Genomic DNA, 24,999 nt, shown 5'->3' with positions numbered 1-24,999 from the left:
TGGTTCCTACTCAGACATCAAGGACATGGGGAGTGAGTGGGAGTGAGACATAAAAACGCAGCGGCTTCCGCCCGTGGCAGCGAGCAGCGCTGCTGCGCTCCAGCTGCTCTCTGAGAGCTTCCTGCTGACTCTAAAAGTCTCCACCTACCTGCAGCCTCCATCTTCTGGGTGGAGGGGATAGAGGGGACTCTCCACCCCAAACGGCCACCCCACCCCCAGGTCGGACAGTCCTTCCTGCAGGGGCTGCAGGCTCTTACCAGCACTGTGGTGACAATGAGTGATCTGTTTGTCAGAGAGTCAGTGACATTAGGGCCTCGGCCTTTGGCAATCTCAGTGATGTTGAGCCCGTCGGCAGGACTCCACACCCCAACCTGGATAGACACAGAAAACAGGGTGCCGAGTCCTTGGTCTACCCATCTTCCTCCATATCGACAAGACCTTCATCTCATTCCCATTCATCATGAGCCTCATTGTCATGATCATCATCATCATCACCACTGCCATTGTGTTTCCAGTTATAACCGTTCTGGACAACATCCCTGCAGCTCTCTCTCCTCTCCTGACGAGGGTCCCAAGGTGTCGAATCCCTGAATTCTGCCACCTCCCTTGCTGGCAAACCCATCACAGCTGAAGGGGAAAATGCAGAGAAAGACAGCAAATGCGAAGGCAGCCCCAGGGGTCTCAGGGCTGAGCAGATGCCAATCAGGGGCTGGAGGGAATCAGGGGTCTGTGGTCAGTGCCAGGTCTTGCCCTGGGACATGGTCTTTGTGGCTGTTTTGGGGTGGCAGCACAAGGAGGGGATGGACCTCACTGGGAAATGCTGCTGGGTTTGAAGGCAGTTTGCTTTGTGGTTTTACATTTAAAACTGGCAGACACACAGACCAAGGTTGAATAATCTCTCTCCCTACAGCGTCCTTGTGGATATCGGGCCTGAGGCTAGAGGTAGAGAAGGAAAGGTCAAGTTTAGAAATCATCCTAAAGCCCTGGGCCTCTTGAAGATCCTTTTTGACCCAACTCTGGCCAGCTCTGCCTGGTCTCAGCTCCTCTCACTCAAGGAAGGCTTCTGCATGCCCACTCTGTCCTTGGCCCAGTTGGGGGGGCTACTCAGGACACTTAATCTATTAAACAGAGAGGCTGAATGCAAACATCCCATTAAGAGAGCTGCGCAGAGCAGATAGCAGAGAGACATGTAATTATGCTTGGGTAATTCTGCCTTAATCCTCCCAAAGCCACCGGTTGGAGCTGGCTGGATCAGCTATGACCCGGCTTAGCAAACAAGTGATAATATGAGAGGCAGAGTAGCTGTGTTTGGGAGGTCAGGATCCTCTCAGGGCGGGATCCCTGCCTACATAGACCACCCAGGGCCTTGAGGAGAGGAAAGTGGTAGACGGCATCGAAGAGGCTCTTCTCTTAAGTGGGTTGAGCTCAGAGCCAAGCTCAGTTTGAGCGTGCCTAGCAGAGCACCTGGGTGCAGGAGGTGCTTGGCAAACATCTGTTCAGAGGCCACATGAAGAGCACAGACCCTCACTTGAGCTCCAACTGCATGCTCTGTTAGATACCAGGTGCTATGGAGATGTGAGGCCAGTTAGGACTGAGGAGGACCCAGCCTGTGGAGGCTCTGTGCTCACAATCCGGGTGGCTGTGACCCGGTGCCTCTGGTGAGTGCCTCTGGCAGGCTAACCTCTGCCCAGGGATAATAGAGTTTTTCTTGAGTATTAGCTACGGCCAATTTGAACCAGCTGCCTGGAGGGCTGTTTGGAGAAGGATGTTGCAGGTGGGCTCAGATGGAAAGAGTACTCAAATGACGGATTATTGACGCCTTTTATGGCACGGGGTGGGAAGTAGTGGCATATATGCCACCTAATTGCCCTCCCTAGAATTTTAGGTTATCCCTAGAGATGGGTAGCTGAGAGAGCAAAAGTGGGACAGCTACTTGAGTGAATACTGCATTCCCTCTAGCACTGCCAGAAGAGGAAGGGTGCTCTCCATCACTGCAGGAGCTTAAATAGAAGCTGGAAGATCGCTTGATGAGAACTCATGGAGTTTGTGTAGGGTTGAGCAAACTGGCCCCTGTGATCTTAGGAGCGGAGGCCACAGCCCCTGTTATTAAGGGACTGATGCTATATATGGTGTGAAATAATTACAGAGTAATAGGGAGGCTTCCCCAGCCACCTCCTCCCTTGCACAGTGGCTCCCATGAGTAGGTGGGAAAGTCGGGAGAGACTGGAATAACTGTGGCCACAGGTACAAGGAGGACAGCATTGAGCTAGGCAGAGCCAGCCTTTGCCTGAGGGACAGAGGTCACATCCTGCAACCAGGGCAATTGTGTGGGCAATGGCCTGGAGGTCCAGGAGGGAGGGAGCATGATGGGGCCATGGGGTATGTTTCAGGGAAATGTGGAAACGAGGCCCAGAGAGGCCAGTTGGTGCATTTCTTGGAGAGCTGAAGTTTAATGACTTGGCACTAGGGAGACATGGGCAGTTTCAGAGCAGGGCAGAGCTGTGCTTGGGGAAGCCTCATCTGTGTGTACACTCTGGATGGCTGGAGGGCTCAAGAACCAGGGTGGCATGTTAAAATAACCCACATAAAAGGCTTGAACCAGGGCACTGCCTGGGTGGAGAGGACAGAAATCAGAGTCTTGAGGCCCAGAGGCATCCGAAGTGGCCCCTCCACTCTGCTGGCTTCTGCTCACTACATTTCATACACAGCAACTTGCAGGGTTGGGGAGGTGCCCTTGTGGCTCCCAGGGACCCACTTGCTGGGGACAGAGTGTGGCTGAGCCCCCAGAATCCAGGTCCCAGGGGATGCTGTGAATTGAGGGCTCGTATTAAATCTCCCTTCTTGGCCCAGCAGCCTGACATTGACAGAATATGCTGAAGGTTCCCAGGGACTGGGATTGGCCTCATTGAAACATCTCTATGTTAGCCAGATGGGAGGCCCCAGCCCCAGGCAGGCCCGCTTTCCTGGTCCAAACTCTCTGGAATCGCAGAGGCCTTAGAAGCCCAGAGCGAAGGAGCTCAGAAACCATGTGCTTCAACCTCTTTCCAAGGGAAAGAATCACCTTCAGTCTCCCAGACAAGCAACTGCTCTATCTTTGCTTAAATGTCTCCAGTGACAGTGAGCTCGCTACTCACAGGGGAGACACTCTCTGGTTAGAAAGGTTTTATGTTTTTTGTATTCTTAAATTTTTACCCAAGAACACGCCTGTCCTTCTGCTCCATGACAGCCCTGCAGGGACTCAGAGACAGTCCATCCACCCCATGGGCCTTTGTTATGCTTCCCAGGTTAGGCATCCCCAATGACCCTTACTCACAGAGTGACAGTGTGGGTGTCTGCTGCAGCCAGGCCACTGGCTTCTGTACCCTCCTGTCCAACCAGGCCTTCTTGTTCTCTGATGGGCTCCCAAGAGCTACAGGCTACACTGGACCAAGTCAATCTCTGAGGGGCAGCTGGACCGTGTCTTGCCCCTTGCCTCTGGGCCTCTGACTGAGGTCTGCCCTAGGAGATTTAAGAAGCCCCTGCTCCTCCGCCTGCCCTCCCTCTCCTGAGACCACGCACCTTCTCCAGGCCATCCTCTTTCAGGCTGATGATGTCCAGATCAAAATCCGTCCGCAAGCCACTAGTTTTGTTGAAAACAATTCGTCCAGTTAATCCTTCCCATTGAGCCTGCAGAGGGGAGAGGGCAGAGCGGCAATTCCTCGGGCTCATAAATCATCATTCGGTACAACTGTACAATGCTTCATTTTAATTACTCCTTGCACTGATACTGTTCCCCCAAGACCATGATTAATTAATAATCACCTCCATCATTGCTCGGGCTGCGGTGTGAGCCAGCGATTTCCATAAATTCTATTATGCTCTTTAGCCAGCTTTACATTTGCACCTTCTCGTGTACAACATCGATCTTGGATGCGCTCAAATGAGCCCCCGCCCTGAAGTCATGGGAAGGGGGAGCCCATGTCAGATCCTGGGAGATGGGTAGGGAGGCAGGCGGGCAGAGGTAGGGCAGGCGAGGCCTGCCAAGAAGCAGAAAATCCAAAGGGCCAAGCTGGCCTTGGCTGTAGAACCAGACGTTTGGCATAGCCCCCCGAAAGGCAGGGGAGACCGAAATCACCCCCCTACCTCCCGGCTCCAGCCCCATGTGTGCTGTGGTTAAGAACTCTGGGGTCTGAATGCTGGGTCCAACCACAATTAGCCGTGCGACCTTGGGTATTTCATTTTACCCCTCAGCCCCAGTTTCCTCATCTGTGCAATGGAACTAATCACTGTGCCCATTTTACCAAATGCTATAAGGGTGAAATGAGATAAGTCATATAACATACTGAGAACGGTCCCGGCACAAGATGAACACTGGATAAATGGTAGCTTTTTTGTCATTTTTGTATCGTCATTAGCATCATTAACACAGAGAGAGGCAGGCAGAGGTTGGGGCAGACCTAAAGTGGGAAAAGCTCCATCTTCTACATCAGGGGTTGGCGTACTATGGCTAGCGGGTCAACCTGGCCCCTGGCTGCTTCTGTAAATGGTTTATTAGCTCACAGCCATGCCCCCATGTTTATATATTACTTGTGTGCTGCAACTATGGAGTTGACTAGTTGCAGCAGAGACTGTGTGGCCTGTAAAATCTAAACTATTTTCTATGAGCCCCTTTACAGAGAAAGTTTGCTAACTTGATTCTAGATAACATCTTTCCTGCGGGCTGAGAGCATTGAGTCTACGTGGTCCTTTCACACTATTCATGCCGTGCAACCTCCACAGCAGCCGTGGGAGGTGGCCATACAAGGATCATGGTTCCCACTTTACAGACGAGTAAGCAGACCTCAAGGGGGCCATGGGTCGCCCAAGCTCACAGAGTGAACAAGAGGCAGAGCCAAACTAGAACCCGTGATCCCAGGACCCCTCGGTCTGGACCTGTTTCCCTCCTCCAGGAACTTAGGACGGCAGCTGGTGCACAATTAAATATCCGAGCTTTCTGTGTCAGGGGCAAGAACAAGGCCCACACATCCTGGAGTCCTTGGGAACAAATGTGCACTTGGGAGCAAGAGGAGGGGAGAAAATCTGGGAGCTCACACAGCCAGATTGGGCCAGAGAGAGGGTAGGGGAGGGAGGGTATCTGGAGAAGAGGCACGGGGCAATGGAAGGTCTGAGTAGTGGGAGCCTGGCTCCCAGTCCTTGCTTTGCCACATTGGGTTCCTAACCACTCCGAGCCATGCTCCCTTGCAGATTCTGAATCGGGCTCCACAGCCTCTCCCTGCGGAATGCCCCCAGCACCCATGCATACACTCACAGTTCAACCCACAAGGTCATGGGTCCACAGTTCCCTGGAGTTTTATTGACAAATCCCAAATGAAAACCCTTGGACATCTCCAAGCACATGGGCAGCTCTAAGGTACTTTTACAGGTAAATGGGTAGTTGGGTAAATGTGCATATGCAAACTCAGGCAGTGGGGCCGTGCTTTGGAGGAGAGGGAGGCTATAAAACCAAAGTGGTTAGAAAGTGGGCTCTGCACAAACAAAGCAACCACTCTGAGCTTCAGGAAGAGAGAAATTACCTACTTCACAGGTAGAAAAAGGCATATAGAGCGCTGAGCACAGTGCCTGCATACACAATCACAAGGATGTGACAGAGGTTATTATTTCTCCTTCGTGGCTTCCATCTGTGCAGCTCCCTTAGATTAGGGCTGGCCCTTGGCTGGGAAGGGAGGACCAGTCACTTGGGCCCTGGCCCAAGGCTCCAGTAGAAAGCTGGTCACAGAGGGCTATTATCCTTCCCCACATGAGCGCATTCAGTCCTCACTGTGACCCTGCCAGGTGGGCATCAGCATTGCCTCCATTTTGCAGATGTGGACACTGAGGCTCAAAGAGGGACTGAATGATGCAGGTCTCAAGTATTGGGTGGGACAAGACAGATTCGTTGCAGTAGCAGCGCTTTAAGTCCTGGGGTCGAGGCACCTAAGGTGGAGTAGGGGAAGCTTACATGGTGCCTAGGGAGCTGGGGACCGAGGGGTCGGGAACAGAGATTAAAAGATGCATCAGAGAAGGTAAAAGCCACTGTTTATGACTTCACAGGGAAACTCAGCTTCCCTCAGGCTGGCTCCCCAGTCCCTCCGCCTTCTCTCCTCTGTGGGCCTCACGCCCTCAGGCTATCTCTTGGCCCCCAGGGGAAATCACAGCAGGTGCCTTCAAACCTGCACTGTGAGGGAAGCCTCCCTGCCTGTCAGCTACAGAGGTATTAAATGCCAGCAGGTGCACGGCCTGTCTGTGGGCGGGTGGGCAGGGCAGGCCAGGGAGTGCAGGCAGCTCCTCCCCGTGACATTTCCTGCGCTGCCCGCCCCCTCTAGCCACCGCTCAGGACTTGCTAAATGAAAGATGCTTCACACGCTCTGAACTCCGGCCTGGTATTTTCCAGCTCCTCTCGGAAATGCCAAGTCTTTAAAATGATTTACTATCATGCAATCAGATGGGGAGACGGGCAAGTTGGAAATGGTCTGATGGAGGACTGTGCTGGGCTCAGGCAGGCATCTGAGCTTCGGTTGTGGCCAGCTGTGGGACCACAGGCACCACGGGGCTATTCTGGGCCTTAGCCATGTCCATGGATGTAAAATGGAGATAGGATAAATGTTTCTGAAAGGGTTCTGTGAGGGAGTGTGAGCAGTGAGGGTCACTCGTTGGGCCTGGGAAGGAGAATGGAGCTCCTCTTTCTATGGTGGGCAGTGGTGAATCTGCTCCCCTCAGGGACTCACGGCTGAGCCTCAAAATTTCCAAGGGTTGAGGGGCGAAGTGTAAACAGGGTGGGTGTCCCTGAAACAATGTGGCCTGGAGACCTGGTAGTGGCAACCCATTAGCAAACAGGAAGGCACAGTGATAACAGTAGCGATAGTGGAAGTAACAGTGATGGCAGCCAACCTGTTCAGCACCTGCTACGAGCCAGGCGCTGTCCCTCGTGCGACACACGTGCCAAAACTCACCAATCCTCAGAACAACCTGATGATAAGGTGCTATTGTTATCTCCACTGGACAGAGGAGGACACTGAGGCACAGAAAGCTTCAGTAGCTTGTCCAAGGTTATCCAGTTAAAAAGTGGTGAAGCTTTCAAGTCACTTTTGTCTGGCTCCTAAGGCTCCCAAATTTCCCGATTGAGTCAGAGGAGCAACAGGATCGAGTTGTGGCCTGGGACACTGACACCCTCACAGTGCCCTCGCACAGTGGCTGCTCAGCTGGAGGCCTGCTGAGGAAGGGGGTATAGGGGGCTGGAAGTCAGGTCTCAGAGTTCCCTGAGAGCAAGCTGATGATCGCCCAGCCAGGGCCCTGCTCAGGGCATTGGACAGTGGGATGTCCTGTGCAGTTTTGAGGGATGGGAAGCTGGATGAGGAGAGATCATCAGGCCCTCCTATACCAAAACATCTGGGACTGGAGTCCCTTCTAGGGGTGAAGGAACTACAGCCAGGCACTGAATTCATCCCTCACAATAACTGTGAGGTGGAGTTTGCCGGGTGTGGAAACTGACTCAGAGATGTCCCATAACTTGTCTGAAGCCACACAGCTGGGAAGAGGTAGAGACGAGATCCAAAGGCACATGTGTGGTGCCCTAAAGCCTGTATCTTATCCACATTTATTGTTCTACTGTGTGAGAGGAGCTGTACTTGGCCTCATCTGGAAGCAGCAATGGTGAACTTGGGACGTCAGGGGAAGCTGCCCTCCCTCGACCCCCATCCAAGGTGGGGGGTTTCTGTGCTGTTTGCTCTCGTAGAGCTGCCTTTATTTACATATGGGATTCTCTCCTTTAGTGCTGTGACCTGATGCCTCCCTCTCCAGGACCTGCGTGTGCACAGGCGAGTCTGTTTTAGCTCTGTTGGGCCCCCAGGGCATAGCTAGGAGCCTGGAACCCAGCTGCCAGTCACAAAGTGGGATTGAATAAATGAGTGCGCTCCTAAGAAGGCAGCCGGCTTCATTTCCCGCCCGCTGTGATTGTTACAGAGAGCTCATTTGCCCTTTCTATCTGGAGTCCTTCTAGAGGGCTTCCCCCACTGCCCTTGGTGTTGCCTTGGACATGGTCGCTCCCTCTGGCCCAGGATGACTCTGCCTAGATCTCATACTCCCCAATTTTCTTTGTCTATCATCTGCTGGGATTTGACTCTGGCCAGGTCCTGGGTTAGGTGCTTTGCACATAGTTTTTCACTGTCTTCCCAACACCGCCTTGAGGCAGGCATTCACTATACCATACTGAAGATCAAAGAGTTAATCAGCTCACCCAAAGTCACACAGTTAGTTCTAATAGAGCCAGGATGCAAGTTCAGGCCTTAATTTTCCCCATCCATAAAATGGGGACAATAAGCCCTGCCATCCAAAGCTTACAAGGACAGTGGCCGATGGAGAAGCCTTTGAAATAAAAGTAGGCACTGTGTGTTCCATGGTCTAGGCAGCAGGACAGTTTCCATATTCTCTGGTTTCTCTAGAATCAGCTCCATTGATGGGGTTTTCCACAGGAGAGCTGGTACCAGGAGAGGTGGGTCCCAGTGGGGGTGCTGGCTGGGAAGTTGGTCAGTGGGCCCATGATGTGAAGATGAGTTTGTGGGGCTGATTATTATGTATTGACCCTCTTCCTGCACTAAGCACTTTCCACGCAATGTCTAACTTCATCTCACATGCCCACGAGGTAGGTTATGCTTCATAGACCCATTTCACAGATGAGGTGACTGAGGCTCAGCAAGGCTCTCCAGCTCGCCCAAGGTCATACAGCGAGGAAGCAAACACCCTCATCGGTTGTACTTTCAAGCCCACACTGCATCTTGCTGGCAATGCTGACCAGCTGCTGAGCACTTACCACGTGCCCAAGATGTATGCCCCTCAATCATGCCATAAGCTTGGTCCTATGGAGCCCATTTTCACACAGGAAACTGAGGCTCAGAGACATGAGGCAACTTGCCCGAGGTCACATGGATGAGAATCAATCCTTCCTGACTCCCAGACCACTCTGCTGCTCTGCAGGGCCCACAGCCCTGGGGAGACAACCCTGGTGGGGGCTGTGGGGCACTCACCTCCTTGATGAAGTTCATGAAGCGGCCGCCAAAGCGCCAGGCCTTGTGCCGATGGCACTGCAGGGAGTTCACGGTCATCTGTGGTGCCCGCTGGTAGCACACGGACACGATGTGGACGGCGTCGTACAGTAAGGCTGCATCAGTCTGCAGGGAAGGGCCTGCCTGAGAGCGGCTCCCAAGGCCCTCCAGTCCTCAGCCCACCCTGTCCTGTCCCCCTTCTCCTCCCCTGCCACAGGTACATGATGTCCTGGTGAGCGAACAGGCCTGGAGGCCCTGGAGGTGACTCTGTCTACGCCTCTGAGGAGTGGCCAGGCTTGGCTGACTCTGCTGCTCTACAAACATCCTGAGCACCCCCTCTGCAGCTTAGACCTTCTCCTGCCCACCCACCCCACCCCTGCTACCTAGGCCCTGACCACACCTTCTTCTTTCTGCCTTCTCGGCCTTCACGCCTGTGTGTCACAGCCTGAGTTCCTCTGTGACCTGCATCTCTGGGCCTTATTCCTGTTCTTTGTGACCTTTTGCTTACATGTCTGGATCCCCATCAGATGGGTCCCTTGGGGAGGGACTGTCTGTTTCACGTTTGTGTCCCCAATCCCTAGCCTGGGGTCTGGCTGACACATGGAAGGTCTCAAGAAGAGAAGTGGTGGAGGGAAGAAAGAAACGAGGAAGGAGAGAAGAAAAGAAGGGAGGCAGGTGGGAAGTCCCTGGAATTCACCTCACCCAGCCGCCTTACCATCATCACTCCATCCAGCAGGCCAGACTCGGCCCGGGGAGCTGCCTGCAGCCGCTCCATGGACCACTTCTCCACAATGGCCGAGACGTGTGGGTTGTCCACATTGAGAATCCGGAATCCTGTCAGGTTCACGCCTGAGTAGCGGTAGGGCTCCAGGTCTAAAGCGTAGAGATCCTGGATAGAGAGAGGTTTGTGTAAACCAAGGCATGCTCACTGCTGAGAACTCCAGCCCCGCCTCCTACCCACTCCCTAATCAGGGCCGCCCCAGGGCCTGAGGTCACAGCTTCCGGCAAAGCCCTGCAGAGGGGGTGCGGGATATCGGGGTAGTCACAGGAGCACCCATAGGACCACTGCCCCTGGAGTCTGACTCAGAACTTGGGCAACTGATCCTCCATGCTAACCAGGGGATCTCAGCCTGTTTCTTCATCCACAAATGGGGTTCAATCCCCTTTCTAGGACCCAGTGAAATAGTTCACATAAAATACCCAGCCTCACATGCAGAGGAAGCTTAATGATGCTGCTTCCTTTCAAAAGGGGAGACCTACTAGTTCTGGGCATCTTGTTACACAGAGGGAGGCTGAAGGGAGCATTTTATCCCCTAGAAGAGGATATTTAAAGATAGTCTTTTCTGCCTAGGAGTCAAAAAGTATGGCCCTCTTCTCTCCCCCTTTCCCCCGATCCCAGCCAGGACCTCCTCATCCCTTGCCTCCTAGGAGCAGCTGAGCAGCGGTCAGCCTGTCTGTCGTGGGCCAGGCAGGTCCTGCCAAGGGTCCAGGAGAACAGGGTCTCAATGCAGGCAAGGCTGGCTGTAGCCCCGCCCTGCAGCTCTGGCTCTGGGGGCAGGGTGGGCTGGTGAAGGAAGGAGGCCGAGAGGGGAAGCAGGTGGAGGGAGAAGCCAGGTGTCCCTAAGCTAGGAGAGATGGCGGCAGAGGACGTGGCAGGTGGGAGTGAGGAACAAAGCTGAGCTCTGTCCTGCTGAAAACCACCCAAACCTGGAAATCAGGCAGAAGGGTAGCGGTGCGTTTTTCCAACATGACAATGAAACATAGTTTACCAGGCCCCCCAGTATTACTTCATTCTTCTGGAGAATGCACCTGGGTTTGACTTCATTGTCAGCTACTTGTTAAAAGTTCAGACTCTGGGTTAATTTGCAGAATTTTGTCAAATAGAGGAGATACTCCCCAAGGTTGTGGTTTTATTGCCTTACAGGACATTATTCCATTTTCTATCCGACCTAGAAGTCTTAGTCTATGCTCCCCGCAACCCTACCTGAAATACCTATAAATACCCAATTCCTCAAATGCTCCTTGAGTCAGCTTTTCCATCCTACTGGTTCCCTCGTTTGTGAGTTGAATCCATCTCTGACGCACGTTCCTTCTATATTTGCATAAGACTCATGGTTTTGAGTTTTTGAAATATATACTTGCACAGTCTAGATTGGCCCTATCCCACTAGTGGGGAAACTGAGTCTTGAGGTCACTGTCTGAGCTCCTCCTCATCTACTGTCTATACTCTCCCACACTCTCCCCTCACTAAGCTGCCCTCCTTCTGGCCCCCAGCCTGTCTTCTCCCCTGAGCCCCCCACTTAGTCACTCCATCTGGTGCTGGGAGGGAGAGGCTGGGGACACACTTGGGCTGTGCTTGACTCTCTGTGACTGCCACCGTCATGGGGAGCATCCAGCCCCATCACAGCCGCAGCTTTGGCGAAATCAACAATGACTCATGGAAGGATGATGAGTGATAAAGCCTAGAGACCTTTCACTCTGGACTGGCTTCCTCTGGTCTCTGAGATGTCTCTAATGGGCACTAAACTTATCCTGTTCCTCCTGCATCCCCAAAGTGGCCTCCTTCTGGAATGCACTGTGTTGGTTTCCTCTTCAATGATTTGGGGAGTAGGGAAGGGGTTTGGAGCAGACTTAAGCCCTGGCAAGAAAGTCTGGTCCCAAGCTTGCCCAAATAAATATGGCCTTGATTCAAGGTCAGAATCTGGGACGGGGAAGGGGCTGGGTGACAGAGGAGGGAGGGGTTTCAGCAGATGGGGGCTTCCCTCTGAGATGGCCAGAGGGTGTCTCTGTGGCCCCAGTTTCAGTAGGGCGGGGGGGTGGCAGTGCTCAGCCCTGCACAAGGACTCCATGGCTTCATCTTCACAGCCCCCTGTGAAGGAGGCATTGAATAGCACTCTATTCTATTTTTATAGATGAGAAAAGAGAGTTGGAGAGGTGAGGTGACTTACCTAAGGTCACATAGCTCATACAAGTCAGAGTTGAATTTGTACCCAGGTCTATTTCAATGGTGTGCTGCCACTGGCTCACACTGGCTAGTGGGAGCTGAATGTTAGCATTTCTTCCCAACTCTGCCTTCAGTGACATTACATGGCTAGCTTGGTATTGGCCATGGTGGGAGTATTTGTGCCATGGACATTTGCAAGCATTACAAATCAGGATTTCTGTGTTTTGTCTTTTTTCTCCCTTTCAGAGAGCTGGTTGTTAAACATTGACTGATGCATCGTTGGTTGTCTTACTCCAAACCCTCTATGTTCTATGTCCTCGGTGGGTGTCCAGGACAAGACGTGCATCAGAGCTGTCTTTGGGGATTTTATGTTTGTAGAGTATGAACCACACCTAGATACTCTGATGCATAGTCTGTGGTGGAGCCTGGAGTCTGTGTTTTGAGAAGCCACTGAGCGATTACTCGTGACTGAGAAACACACACAGATGGGTCTGGGTTTAGATCAGGATGCCTCTCGAATCAGAGAAGGGCAGCAAAGAGGGGAGAGAATAAACATCCCAGAAGAGGTCTCCCTCCCTCAGCTCCTCCAGGGCGGCTCCCTGAGGCGGCCAGAATGGGCCAGACCACCTGGGCTCGAGTTTCACCCTCTCTCCTCATCTCAGTTGCCTCATCTGCAAAATGGGGTTGAAAGTGCCACCTACCATATAGAGTTGCCAAGGAAAAGAAGTGAGTTTGTAGATGCCCTTAGAACATGTCTGGGACATATCAAACATCATGTATGTGTTTGACACATGTTTATGTTCTGCCTCATCTGGCAGGAGGTTGTGACAGCTACTGGGTACAGCCCCCAGGGCAGACATAGGTTGGGGTCTTCCTACCTTACTCGTCTTGGCAATATCAGAACAAGCACAGTCAGCTCACATTTACTGAGCACCTACAAATCTCAGAATGGCAGGCATTGTTCAAAGTACCTTACTTGTATTAACTCATTGATTCACATAGGTACACTACTAGGATGGTGTTATTATCACCCCATTTTAGAGGAAAGAACTGAACCACACAGATATTAGGCCTTTTGCTCAAGGTTCCGTAACTGGGGAGTGACAGAATCAACACCAGGCTACCCAGCTCCAGAGTCCTCCCTCTTCCCTATGATGACGCATCTCCTCCTACCCAGAGGATCTACCTGCCCAGCCCCCAACTCATGCCCACTGCCAGGGCAGTTACCCTCCGGGCAGGGACTAGAGGGATCTTTCTAAGGTATAAATCCAAGCCTGTCATTTCCACACTTCAAATACTTCCATGACTCCTTGTAGTCTTTTCAGAATACAGTACAAATTCCTTAGTAGAGTTTTCCAAAGCTCTCCACCCCTCCAGCCTCACTTTCCCTCCTACCCTCTCAAATTTTTTGTCCCAGGATGCAAGTTCAGGCCTTAATTTTCCCAGTCTCGCTGGCCCCTGTCCCCTTTGTTCTGCTTCTCGTCCCTCTGTCCAGCACCTTTGTATGCCTTCTATTTCCAGGCAAGAATGCTTGTCTTCTTGACCTCTCTTGGGTGAGCTATTCTCCAAGAATCAGCTCAAGCATCACCTCTTCCAGGAAGCCCCTCCTGATTGCTCCTGTACACATGCACAACAGAGTGGGTCAGAGGCGATTCTGCTCTTATCCTGAGACTTCTGGGCTTTCATGCCACTGGTAACAACTGCTTGTGTCTGGGTCTGTCTCCCCTATGAGCTATGGGCTGAATATTCCTGTTACCCAAAGTGGAAAGAAGGGTCAGCCAGCTGAGTGGCTCCTGGGGCACTTAAGCATCACTGAGAAGAGCATGGAATGTAGCGACAAGTGTTTCACATCCTCTCAGGGGCAGCTTCAAGGAAGGGCAGATGAAAATACTAGGTTGGTGCAAAAGTCGTTGTGGTTTTTGTTATTATTTTAATGGCACCAACCCAATACCCTCCCCATGATATAAGTGTTATTGCCGGGAAGTGGCATTAATTGTGATTGTTTATCTATTAACTTATTATAATTCTTTTCTCACCTCCAGGCTTTTACCTACACGTGACATGTAACAGGGGCTCAGCTGGGGCTAATTAACTCAGGGTTATCTACAGACTGGAAGTTTAGGAGAGGGTTGGTAAACTGCCTGGGGTGGAGGATGAGATCTTCCCCAAACGCATTTCAACCAGGAGGGTCTGGGGAGCTGGAAGGATTTCGTTTTGGACAGCGGTGTTATGCAAGTTTGGGGCCAGGGCTGACCTGCTGCGACCATGGAAGAGAAGCTGAGCTCTGCCTACAGGGGGCGCTCTCCTCACCTTTCCTTGCATGCCGTTCAGTCTCTTCTCCAATTCAGTGTTGACCTGATATCTAAGGCTTGAAAGATGCCAAAGCTTTAGACTGCCCAGGGCCTCCATGACTCGATTTACCCTCATCTAGGTAACCAGAGGCCAACCTGACTCAGTGTGAAGGGCAGCATCTCTGGCCTTGGTGGGGGCTTTGGTGCTGGTGGAACCAGCCCTTCTGGTCTCCAGAGGCAGCATTTGGTCTGTTGAGACTGACACAGAGGCTGCAGCTGATCACAGCCCTGGAGGGGGAAGGTTGGGGTGGCAGTGATTGGGATGACCTTCCTCCCTGTCACCCCTGAGCCTGGGCTTAGCTGCAAAGTGTTGTAGGGCCTGTGGCACGGAGTGCCCCCATCCCCGTGACACGAGGACAATGACAATGGGGAGCTGGTGAAGAGGCTCTTTTGTCCAGCTCCAATTTTTTTTTTTTTTAATTCAGACTGCCCAGGGCCAAGACCCCAAGTGCTGTACACTGTGAACTGTGTGCAACCTTGCTGCTTGGCAAAAAGTTGTGTTCTCGATGCCAAATGTTGACACACTGAATTCAGTATCGACGAGGGACCTTTTAGAAACATTCAGCATAACATAATAGACTAATTCATTAGCACCCCATGGGTCTGAATGGGTAGGAGCTGAAGCTTGGAAAACATCGCCTTAAGGAATGACAGATGAAAATATCTTCCCCATGATATCACTGTTATTGCCGGGAAGTGGCATTAATTGTGATTGCTTATCTATTAATTTATTATAATTCTTTTTTCACCTCCAGGCTTTTACCTTCACATGACATGTACCAGGGGCTCAGCTGGGGCTGATTAATGCGAGGTTATCTGGGAATGGCTCAAAGCTGGTTGGAACAGATAATGGCAGCTGGGGTAATTAAAATGTCTTCTGCATGGAAGAAACAAATTTGGAGAATTTTTTTTGGAGGCAAAGAGTTGGTGATGTGGGTTTCCTAAAGGGAAGGAGATAAATGCCAGATGCCACTGTCCCCCCAAATAAGCCACAACTGACCAATGGGCACAAAGAGGGAGGATCACGAGGTAGAGACCTCAGCAACAGGGCCGGAAGTGGATCCTGAAGACCGGAAGCAGGATATGACTGAGGGAGAGGACCAGGGGGACACAGCTTGTGCTCCAACCGATGGGGTTCTGCTGGGAGATACTGTGGGAGAACCCGTCCCATACTCCACTGCAGAACTGTGTGTATTGCAAGGGCTGTGCCTCCCTGGAAGTGTCCATTCTTCCCGACCCTCAGATTGTGTGAGGAGGAAGGACAGTCAGCTGGAACAGCCAAGGACAGGACCAGGAGTCAGGAGCCAAGGCCTCTTGTCACTGAGCTGCTATGAAACTTCAGGAAGTGCCTGATGCCAGGTTTCCCCACCAGTCAATGGGGAGTGCAAAGTGCCCTGTTGCTGGCCTCAAATGTGTAAATAGGAAAATCAGAGGGCTTTCTTCTTGCTTTCTTTTTTAAAGTGACAGGGTCTGGCTCTGTCCTCTAGGCTGGAGTGCAGCGGTGCAATCATAGCTCACGGTAGCCTCTAACTCCTGGGCTCAGGCAATCCTTCTGCCTCAGTTTGCCTTCCAAGTAGCTGGGACTACAGGCCTGCCCGACTATGCCTGGCTAATATTTTTATTTTTGTAGAGATAGGGTCTCACTATGTTGCCTAGGCTGGTCTTGTACTGGCCTCAAGTGATCCCCTTGCCTTGGCCTCCCAAACAGTTGGGATTACTGGTGTGAGCCACAATGTCCAGCCCTAAAATCAGAGGGTTTTGGAACTGGTGTAGCATGGGAGCTGCTGGGATTTCAGGAGGCTCCGTTTCCCCATTGACCTCAATTACCACACCTGAACCAACATGGTCAGGCATTGTGTGGAATCTCAGCCAGCCAGAGGAGGCCAGGGAACACTTGGTGTGGACTTTCAGCGTGATAGGTTTCAGCAGAGGGCTTTGGAGCTGGACAGCTCCCTGCTGCGAAAAAATCCTTGCTCTGCTCCTTTCTTGCAAAGTGACTTTGAGCCTCAGTTTCCACGTTTCTATAAAACTGGGAGAGTCTATCTCCCTTGGAAAGTTGTTCTGAATTTTGGATGGGATGGGGTATGTTGAGCACACAGAAAACAAAAGCAGGATATTTAGTTTATTTAACACTTACACAGTAATAAGTGTCAAGCATTGTTCTAAGCATTTTATGACGTCAATGCACTCAGCATAACAATCCTGTGAGGTAGTAATATTACTGTCACCATTGTATAGATGAGAAAATGAGGTACAGAGAGGTTAAGTAACTTGCCCAAGGGAGTGGAAGAGTCTCAATTCTAACTCAGGCCAACTGGGATCGGAGTGGTTTTAACTGACTGCTGCTATGATGATGTGTTGACAATTTCACGGATTACTTTCCACATTGCATTGCAGTCATCCATCCATCCATCCATCCAGCCGTGCGTCCACCCAACCTTCCATCCATCCAGACATTAATGAGCACCTACTATGTGCCAGCTTCTATTTGGGTGCTGGGGACAGAGAGTTTAACTGGGCACAGTTCTTGTTTCTTATATACATGAAGGAAGCCACCAGCTTGTGAGCTTTGTGTTGAATCCATCTATGTACACCCCTCCCACCCAAGTGCCTAGTGCAGTGCCCAGGACCTTGGAGAGCATTTGTATATGGCTGCTGGATAAATGAATCAGTGGATGATTAAGAAAATGAAGCAAAATGGACACTGGCCGGGGCTAGTCTCTGTTCCCTAGAGACTTTAGCACACCACAGCTACCCTGGGTACATCATATCCCAGTTGACCATCCATTCCTCCTCTGCCTCTTCTCACCATCTCTTTCTCTGATTATCACCCACTTTCCCAGGTCCAATTGTGGACTGGCTGAGCATCAGTCAATGTTTCTCAATGGGGCACCATAGCCATCTGGGGCTGGACAACTCATCTCCAGAATCTTGCCCATCATAGAATGTCTAGCATCCCTGATCCCCACTCACTAATTTCCAGTCTTGGTGACAAATAAATGACTAGCTCCCACATAGCTAAATGCTCCCAGGGTGAGGGTTGTGTCACCAGCAAGATTGCAGAAACCACCCTTGGGACAGACGATGACTACTTCTTGGCCAATCAGCTGAGGTCTGCCCATGGGTAGAGAGAAAGAATGCTCTCTAAGGTCCTGGGCACTGAGCTAGGCACTTGGGTGGGAGGGGTGTACAGAGATGGATCCAACACAGAATATAAGATAGAGCCACCAAGCAGAAAGCCTTGGGACATTGGGAGGTTCCAGTAGAATTGGGGTCAGAGCAGGAACAAAATCTTCCTATCTCCTTCACCCACCCTGAGTACTGCCCTCGCCACCCACTCTGTCTGCACAGGGCTTGTGATTAAACCCCCTCTGGGCCTTGCTCCAAGTCCCAGCTGTAAATATCCTATTAAAAGCATCCCTGCCTGGCTCAAGCCTCATTCCAAGGCCGGGGTGGGGGGTCGTTGAGTTGGTAAAATGGCAGGGCCTGAAGCTTTGGCCCCTCAGCCCTGCAGCCTGGCTGACCTTCCAGGACAAGACTCTGGGGAAGGCACCACCCCAGTGACCCCAGTACCTTCCACGTTAATGCCATTGGCCACTGGGGTCAAGATCGAAGGTCTTAAAGAGAGGATCCTAGTGTCCCCGGGTCCAGGAGTTGCTCTCAGCACCCTAAGATCTCAGGATGGGATGGGGAGGGCTGCCATGAGTGGGGAGAAAGTTGTGGACCCCTGGAATGTGCCCCACCCCACCTTCCCAGTCTTGCTCCTCTGCCCTGCTCCCAGCTCTGGACAGAGGTAGAGTTTCAGGGGTCTGGTAGCCTCCACTGACTTTCCAGGAGACAGCATGGCAGGAAGAAGCCAGCCTAAGTGGGCGGAAATCCAGAAGGGATTCAGGGGAGCTGGCTTCACTCTGCCTGATCTCATTCGCCAGCTTCCAGGATTCCTTTCTCCCAGCATGGCTCCTGGCAGGTCTCCAGGTCTGAGCCCTGGATCAGGAGAATCGCAGGGTGGCTCCTGAGCTCTGCTGTGGGCACAGGGTGCAGAGGGAGGGACTGTAGGGAGGATAAGTGCTTAATAACCAGCTCTCTGGGGGAGGCGGCTCTTATTTGTAGCATTTGCTCACTTCCATTGTGTAAGCATTCCCATCACAGTGATTTCAAGCTACCAACATGACATGGACTTAGGAGGAGATAATGCAATTGGCTCTCGCCCGCTGGATCAAGCCAGCTCCTGCATACCATGAAGAGCTAACTTGCCTCTTGGCCTTTGCTTATGCTGTTCCTTCTGCATACAATGTCCTTCCTCTTTCTCCCTTGGTGAACTCCTATGGATCTTTCGAGGCCTAGTTCAAGTATCTGGTTTTCTGTAAGACTGCCTCAAACTTCCCGCCTTCCACCAGACCCTCAGAACCTACGGGGTCGTAGATGCTGGGTAGGGAGAGCTAGCTGGGTGCTGGATAAATGAATGAATATGGTTAGAGGCCTACAGGGCTGCAGTGGCTGGGCAGACACATACTGCAGGAGGCTTTTTGAAAAGCGACAGGATGGTCAGTGAGGCTGTCACTCACCCCAGACCTGGGATGGGTGGAATAGTCTGCCCAGGGCCCCAGCAGGGTCTGAAGGTGTCTATCTGCAAGGCAGTGAGGCTCAGGGTGGGTGCCCTTTTGGCACAGGAATCTCTTTATTCTGCTGAACTCAGGCCACAGCTAATTATCCTAATGGGTTTAAATGGCCCTAAATGTTCTCAGAGTTTGGACAGGACCCATCTGGAGCCTGTAGGTGGGCTGGGCTAGCTGACAGTGAGTGGGCAGACTTCAGTATGAATGTGGACAGAATCCAAAGCGACAATTCCCGTGAGGCCCGAGATATGCGTGGGGAAGTGTGGGCTAGGAACCGAGGGCCATGATAATCATAATAGTGAATACTTCCAGAGCTCCTCATGTACCAGGCACTGCGTGTTACCTTATTAACTCATTTGGTGCTCACAGTAATCCTAGGAGGCAGAAGCCCATTTTGCAGAGGAAGAAACTGAGGCAGGGAGGTTAAGTGACTTAGCCAAGGAACCACAGTGGTGAGCAGAGGAGCTGGTGTTCACATTGGCTCCAGAGTTCACATCCTTAATTATAACATGATGCTGCCTCTCACAAGTGGGCAGGTCACAAAGACATATTTGTGCCCTTACCTGGGGCCACCCCTACAGCCTGAGGAAGCTGCAGCAATTGTCTTCAGTGGGCTGGCCCAGGCTAAGCCACAATGAACTTGATCCATGAGAGTCCCACCCCTTTCCCGTGCCAGGACCCAGAGGTACATTACCAGAGTGGTGAAGATGAAGTGGTAGTACTCAGTCATCATGCCCATGGCCATGGCCTGCGGAAAAGCAGAGTGTTAGTGATCAGCAGGGAACCCCTGAGCAGCCCTCCCCGCATCCCCACCTAGGACTGAGAATGGGACTGGCAGTGGGTTGGGGAAGGCTGGCTGCTTGGAGTAAGGTGACCTCTGAGACCACCTCTGAACAGTAACAATGACTGCCTGGCAGACAGCAGTGGATTTCACACTGCAGTGTGCTGTAAAGTCACCTGGGACAGATTAAAATGCAGATTTTTGGGTCACATTCTTCAAAGATTCCAAATTCTGCAGGGCCCGTGGGGTCTAGCTGCCTCTTTTGAGTAAGCGTCTCCCGGCCTGCCACACTTAGAGAAATGCTGATGGCGTCAGTCTGAGGCTGTCTTCTCAAGTGCCCTGGACTCCATTCAGCTGAGCTCCCTGTCCTGGATCCAGAGGCAGTACATTTCCCCCCAACCCTGCTAACCCCCTGGCCCAGTCAGGCCTGAGCTGGGAGGTCTGTCTTCAGCCTCCCCAAGAAGGGCTGAGGCATCCCTGCTCCCTTAGTCCTGGCTGACCACAAAGCAGGCCACATGGCCACTGTGGAATTCTTACTGTCTGCCATCATGAATTCTACATTATCTATAGTTTATGTATTTTATTAGAAGCCTGTAATCTATTCTACTAATGACTATAATGCATTTTCTACAGAGTTCCTCAGAATGCTGGGCCCACAGAGGGCTCTGGGGAAAATGTCACCGGTTCAAGTACACTTTGCAAATGCTGCCCATTCCCTCCCACCTTTGAAGAGTCACAGCCCACCTCAGCACGTTAAAGGCTCAGAGAAGTCCTGCAAGAAGCTGATTGGCTTAACTTCGTTTAAATCTGGCTTTGGCTCAGCTCAGAATCTTCATTTCTAATTCCAGAATTTTAAAAATCAGACAGACCTGGGAGTCCATTCTGGCTTCCTGCCTGGATGACCTTGGGTCCGTTACTTTCCCCTTGAGCCTCAGTTTCCTTACCTATAAATTGGGCACGAGAATTCTCCCTGTTTCCCAGTGTGGTGATAAATGAGGAGCTACATGGACCCGGCAGAGAGCAACTGCTGAGTAAACCAAAGCCATGATTGTCACCATTCTTCTGTTACACATGCTGTCTGGGTGGCGGGGGTGGGGGTAGGGGGGAGAAGAGGCACTGGGCACAGCTGATCGGGAGGCTGGGGGTTATGGGCTTTCTGGGGCGTGTGTGTTTCCTTGACAGCAGCTTTAAAGATGCCCAACGCTGGGTGTCAACTGCCTGCTGGGTGTCAGAAGAAACTCCTGATGTTTTCCTTGTTGCACTGAAGGCTCCATAATGGTATGAGATGGGGATTATGAACCTCATCTACAGAGGAGGGGAATGACTCCTGGGCCTCTTGCTCCAGGGCACACAACGTGAAAGGGCAGAAGCAGAACTCAAACCCTCAAATGAGCCTTTGAAGTGCGGTGTAAAGGAGCTTCCTTTGTGAGGAGCCAGGGATAGAGGCTGCCATTCAGGCCTGGCATCCCCGATGGGGCTCAACTGGAGGATGGGACTTGAGCCCCTCAAGGCCTCGAGAACACTCCGGCTCAGCGTGTCTCCTCCTGCACCCCTTAAATCACCTGGACCCTGAGGGGTCATGTGTCAAAGCCCCACAGAATGCCTCCTCCAGTCACCAGAAATGCTTTCTGGGATGACATAATTGCCTTTTACACAAAGCGCCAGCTCAAATCAGTTTTTGGTTTCAGCTGTGGCACCCTTGGAGTGGGTGGTAGGCGATTTCACTGTTTATTTTCTTAGGTGACTGGCGGAGCTTGGCTCTCGTCCCCAGCAGGCCATGCTGAGCTGTGTTTGGGAACGAAGGCCCATCCAGGACTGAGAGCCATTCTCCTCCCCCTCTGTCACTGCAGAACTGAGCAGATGGTACAAGAGCCTTGATAAACCTCCCAGTAATAGGAGAGTAACACCAAGTGCCGTGGGCTACGGGGAATTAGTCACTGGAAGAGGCGGTGAGGCATTCTGGGGGCTGTTCCTGAGAATCTGAGGCCTCTCTGCTTCCTGGAGTGCTCTGCCCCTGTGTGGCTGTGGGTACCTCCCGGCAGCCTCTGCCTCCAACCAGCACAGAGGTGGGATGGAAACTCGTGTCTACTCAGCACTCTCCCTGTGTCAGGCTGGGCTGGGTGGATCATCCAACCTCACGCCAACTCACAGAGTAAATACTGCAGTGCCCGTTTTGCTACTGGTGAAAATGAGGCTCAGAGAGGCAAAGTGACCACCCAAGGTCACACAGCAGGAAAGTGGCAGAGCTAGGAGTCAAACTTAGATCTGGCAGCATCACACCCACATTTGGGAAGGGGACGTGGGAGAAGTGGCCAGCAGACCCCAATCATCCCTCCCGGTGGCCAGCACTCACGCACCTGCTTGAGGATCTGGGCCGCCATAGTGTGGCTGCAGTCGAAGATAATGCGGAATTCCCGGCCTCGCTTCATCTCCTTGAGCAAGGGGCGCGAGTCGTCAGAGTCGATGGGGAGCTGACGGATCTTCAGGCGGATGTTGTATCTTGATGGGGCCATGATGAGCTCCTGCAGCCGGATGAGCCCTGAGGGGCCATGGAGCACAAAAGACACACGTGTACCACATGTATCCACAGCTCCAGGCATCCACTTGGACTTGTGTGCACACACATGCCCATGGCCACAGGTCTGCAGACATACACGGACAGAAACGTGGCCCACAGAGACTTGTGCACGTGCATGGACAACACTGGAAAGCAGGTGTGTGTGCACATACAAACACATGGCTACACGCACGTGCATGTCGATATGGGCAGGAATACACTTGGGCTTATCAACACGTGTGTATATGTAGATTAAGGCCTGTGCACACAGTGGTGCAGTACACACATATGTAGATTCAAAAGTAGGCACAGATAGCAAATTCCCACTGACCACACCCATCTGCTTCTCTCTAACCCAGAATGGGTGTAAAGCCTTCAGGGCCTAAATCAGAGTTCACCCCTCTTCTTCTGTACCCACCCCCAACATTGTGAGACATGGGACATGATTTCCCTCAACATCTCCAGCGAGCTGCTTCCAGGATATGGGCACAAAAGGCAGCTCCAGCCTCAGTGGTACTAACCTGTACCAACCACTGGGCTGGGTAAGGCCAGGAGGTATTTGTGTCTCTGCCCTCGTCCTCACTAAGGGCAGTCTGCCTTGGTAAACCTTACCCACTTTTTCAGGTTTAGTGCAACCACCTCCTCCATGAAGCCTTCCTCTTTTGCTCTGTCCAGAAAAGATCACCCTCTCCTCCAACTCAGTGGCCTCCTCCCTCAGCAATGGCCTCCTCTGGCCCCACCTCATTCCCCTCATTCTGCCACCAGCACGTTGATATCTGGGGCTGGGTTCCCACCACCCCCAGCACAGGGCCTGGCACTCAGGTGGTACTCAACAAAAGTTTCCATAATTGGACTGACTTACTGTTTTTTGTTTTTCCTCCCACACTGAAAAATCTATCCTCTACCTTGGTTGGCATTTTTGTAAAACCACTTAATCTGAGGACTTCCAGGGAAAACTGAATGTCACTTTCTGGAGACAAATGGCTTACTTAGGTCTAATTAAGTTCGTTTCTGTTCCTATTTCAAGGTCCATTTTTGCTGACTTCTTTCTGCATAGCCTGGGAGCAAGCCTGCTTGTTACTCTGTATATACTTCCCGCCCCTTCCTCCCCTCCAAAGAAGAAGCTGAGCCAGCACACGACCAGGTCCCAAGAGGGCCATCCCCTCCTGCTTGCTTGGTCCCTAGTCATCCCCAGGACTCAGTGTCTGGTCCTGGTGACACAGTTCACACAGCATGTCCCACCCCTGCCCCCCACCACTAATGGCACTTCAATTTTCCTTTGGGGAAAAACTCCTCCCCCACTCTTAGTTTCTGTGACTCAGGAGGGGTCCATCGCCAGCTCTAGGGGCAAAGCACATGGCCCCAGCCTGGCAATAGGTATTGACTCAGAGATAGGTACAATACCATCGACTCTCAGAAACTGTGTTAGAACAACTGGCACAAAAAGAGGGTGAGAAACACTCCCTTTTTCACTCAACTTCAAATATGGAGGTTGTAAGTCCAGGGTCCCCACGTGGACCTCGAGAAGGATTCCACCAGGACAGATGTCAGAAAGAACAAGTAGCAAAGAAGTCCTAATGATCTTCACTTCATCCTCTGGATCAAATGGTGCCTGAAGCTAAAATTAGCTCCAAACTTTCCAGTAAAGGAAACCAAATTGCTGCCCCCCAACTTTTTTTGCTTAAGCCAGTTTGCACTGGATTAAAGTTTTCAATCAACTGTTACTCTATCTGGAAAGAGTCCCCCTGACCCCACTCAGATAGCCCTCTCCAAAAGCCTTCCGGCAGAGAGTCCCAGTTTCCAAAACAGTCTCTGGTACACACCCCTGAGTCTGTTTAGCAATTATTCCCATTCCTGAGGGCTGGACATCAGGAAAGCAATCTGATTGGTGTCCATCATCTCACTTTGCTTCGGGGACAGAAATGTATGCTCGTAGCCTAAGCCTCCTAAAGAGCTTCCACACAAGCTTTGCCATGACTTGGCATCAGGAACCCCCAGCCCACTGAAGACTCAAACCCATGTGCTGGAGTTGGGAGACGGCTATGTAGTCCCAGAGTGGTCTGGATCAAACAGGTGCCCTGTGCTTCCTAATACCAGACTTGATGGGGACGAGGAAGAGGCTATCAGTTGACCTTCACATAGAAGGGAGAGGCCACAAGCTATCCCAAGACACACACACAGGCTATCCCCCTCCCAATGTATCCCAGAAATTCTTGATTAGGTTGAATGATGCTTCCCTTTCATATCTGTTACCCCGTGAGGTCCAGGGTGCACAGTTTGCTCCTCCCTGTTTGGTTTTGAGACTTATGTGCAGCATCAGCAGGCACGTGGGCTTTGGGGACCCAGGCTATGAGGACTGGGACAGGCTGGATGCTGGAGCAGAGGCCACCAGGGCCTTCTTGTCAGCCAAGCACATCGCCCCATGTAATGCATGGTGACCCACATTCTCCAGCAGCAAATGTCAGCCCTCCTTCCCATCAGTGTATTCCCAAAGGAGACCAGAGGCTCCTCTCAGCCTACTCCAACAGAGGACTAGGCTCTCTTTGTTTGCCTGAGATGAGCTTTCCTTTCTGGCTGCTCCCCTAATCAATCTCTCTTAAAATATCTGCAGTGAATCATGGTTGTTGGAATCATGCTTTTCACTCACAAAGCGCTTCTGCATTCATTACCCTATTTAACCATCTCCCAATCCTA

General features: G+C 51.9%; 1 protein-coding gene across 1 annotated transcript in view; it reads right to left on the bottom strand.

The window, feature by feature from the left end:
- GRIK3 (glutamate ionotropic receptor kainate type subunit 3) overlaps positions 1-24,999 on the bottom strand; it is a 239,098-nt gene that overhangs the window by 54,459 nt on the left and 159,640 nt on the right. Inside the window, exons 4-9 of the mRNA XM_008968480.4 lie at positions 22,106-22,287; positions 19,662-19,715; positions 9,772-9,945; positions 9,039-9,182; positions 3,559-3,666; positions 258-371 (exon numbers count right to left, since the gene is read on the bottom strand). Coding sequence (XP_008966728.2) covers positions 258-371; positions 3,559-3,666; positions 9,039-9,182; positions 9,772-9,945; positions 19,662-19,715; positions 22,106-22,287 — 776 coding nt within the window. The remainder of the gene's footprint in view (positions 1-257; positions 372-3,558; positions 3,667-9,038; positions 9,183-9,771; positions 9,946-19,661; positions 19,716-22,105; positions 22,288-24,999) is intronic.

Source organism: Pan paniscus, chromosome 1 (assembly GCF_029289425.2).
Source record: "Pan paniscus chromosome 1, NHGRI_mPanPan1-v2.0_pri, whole genome shotgun sequence".
In the NCBI taxonomy this organism is placed as follows: domain Eukaryota; kingdom Metazoa; phylum Chordata; class Mammalia; order Primates; family Hominidae; genus Pan; species Pan paniscus.
The sequence above is the reverse complement of the archived record's forward strand: the minus strand, read 5'-3'. Positions and strand labels throughout refer to the sequence as shown.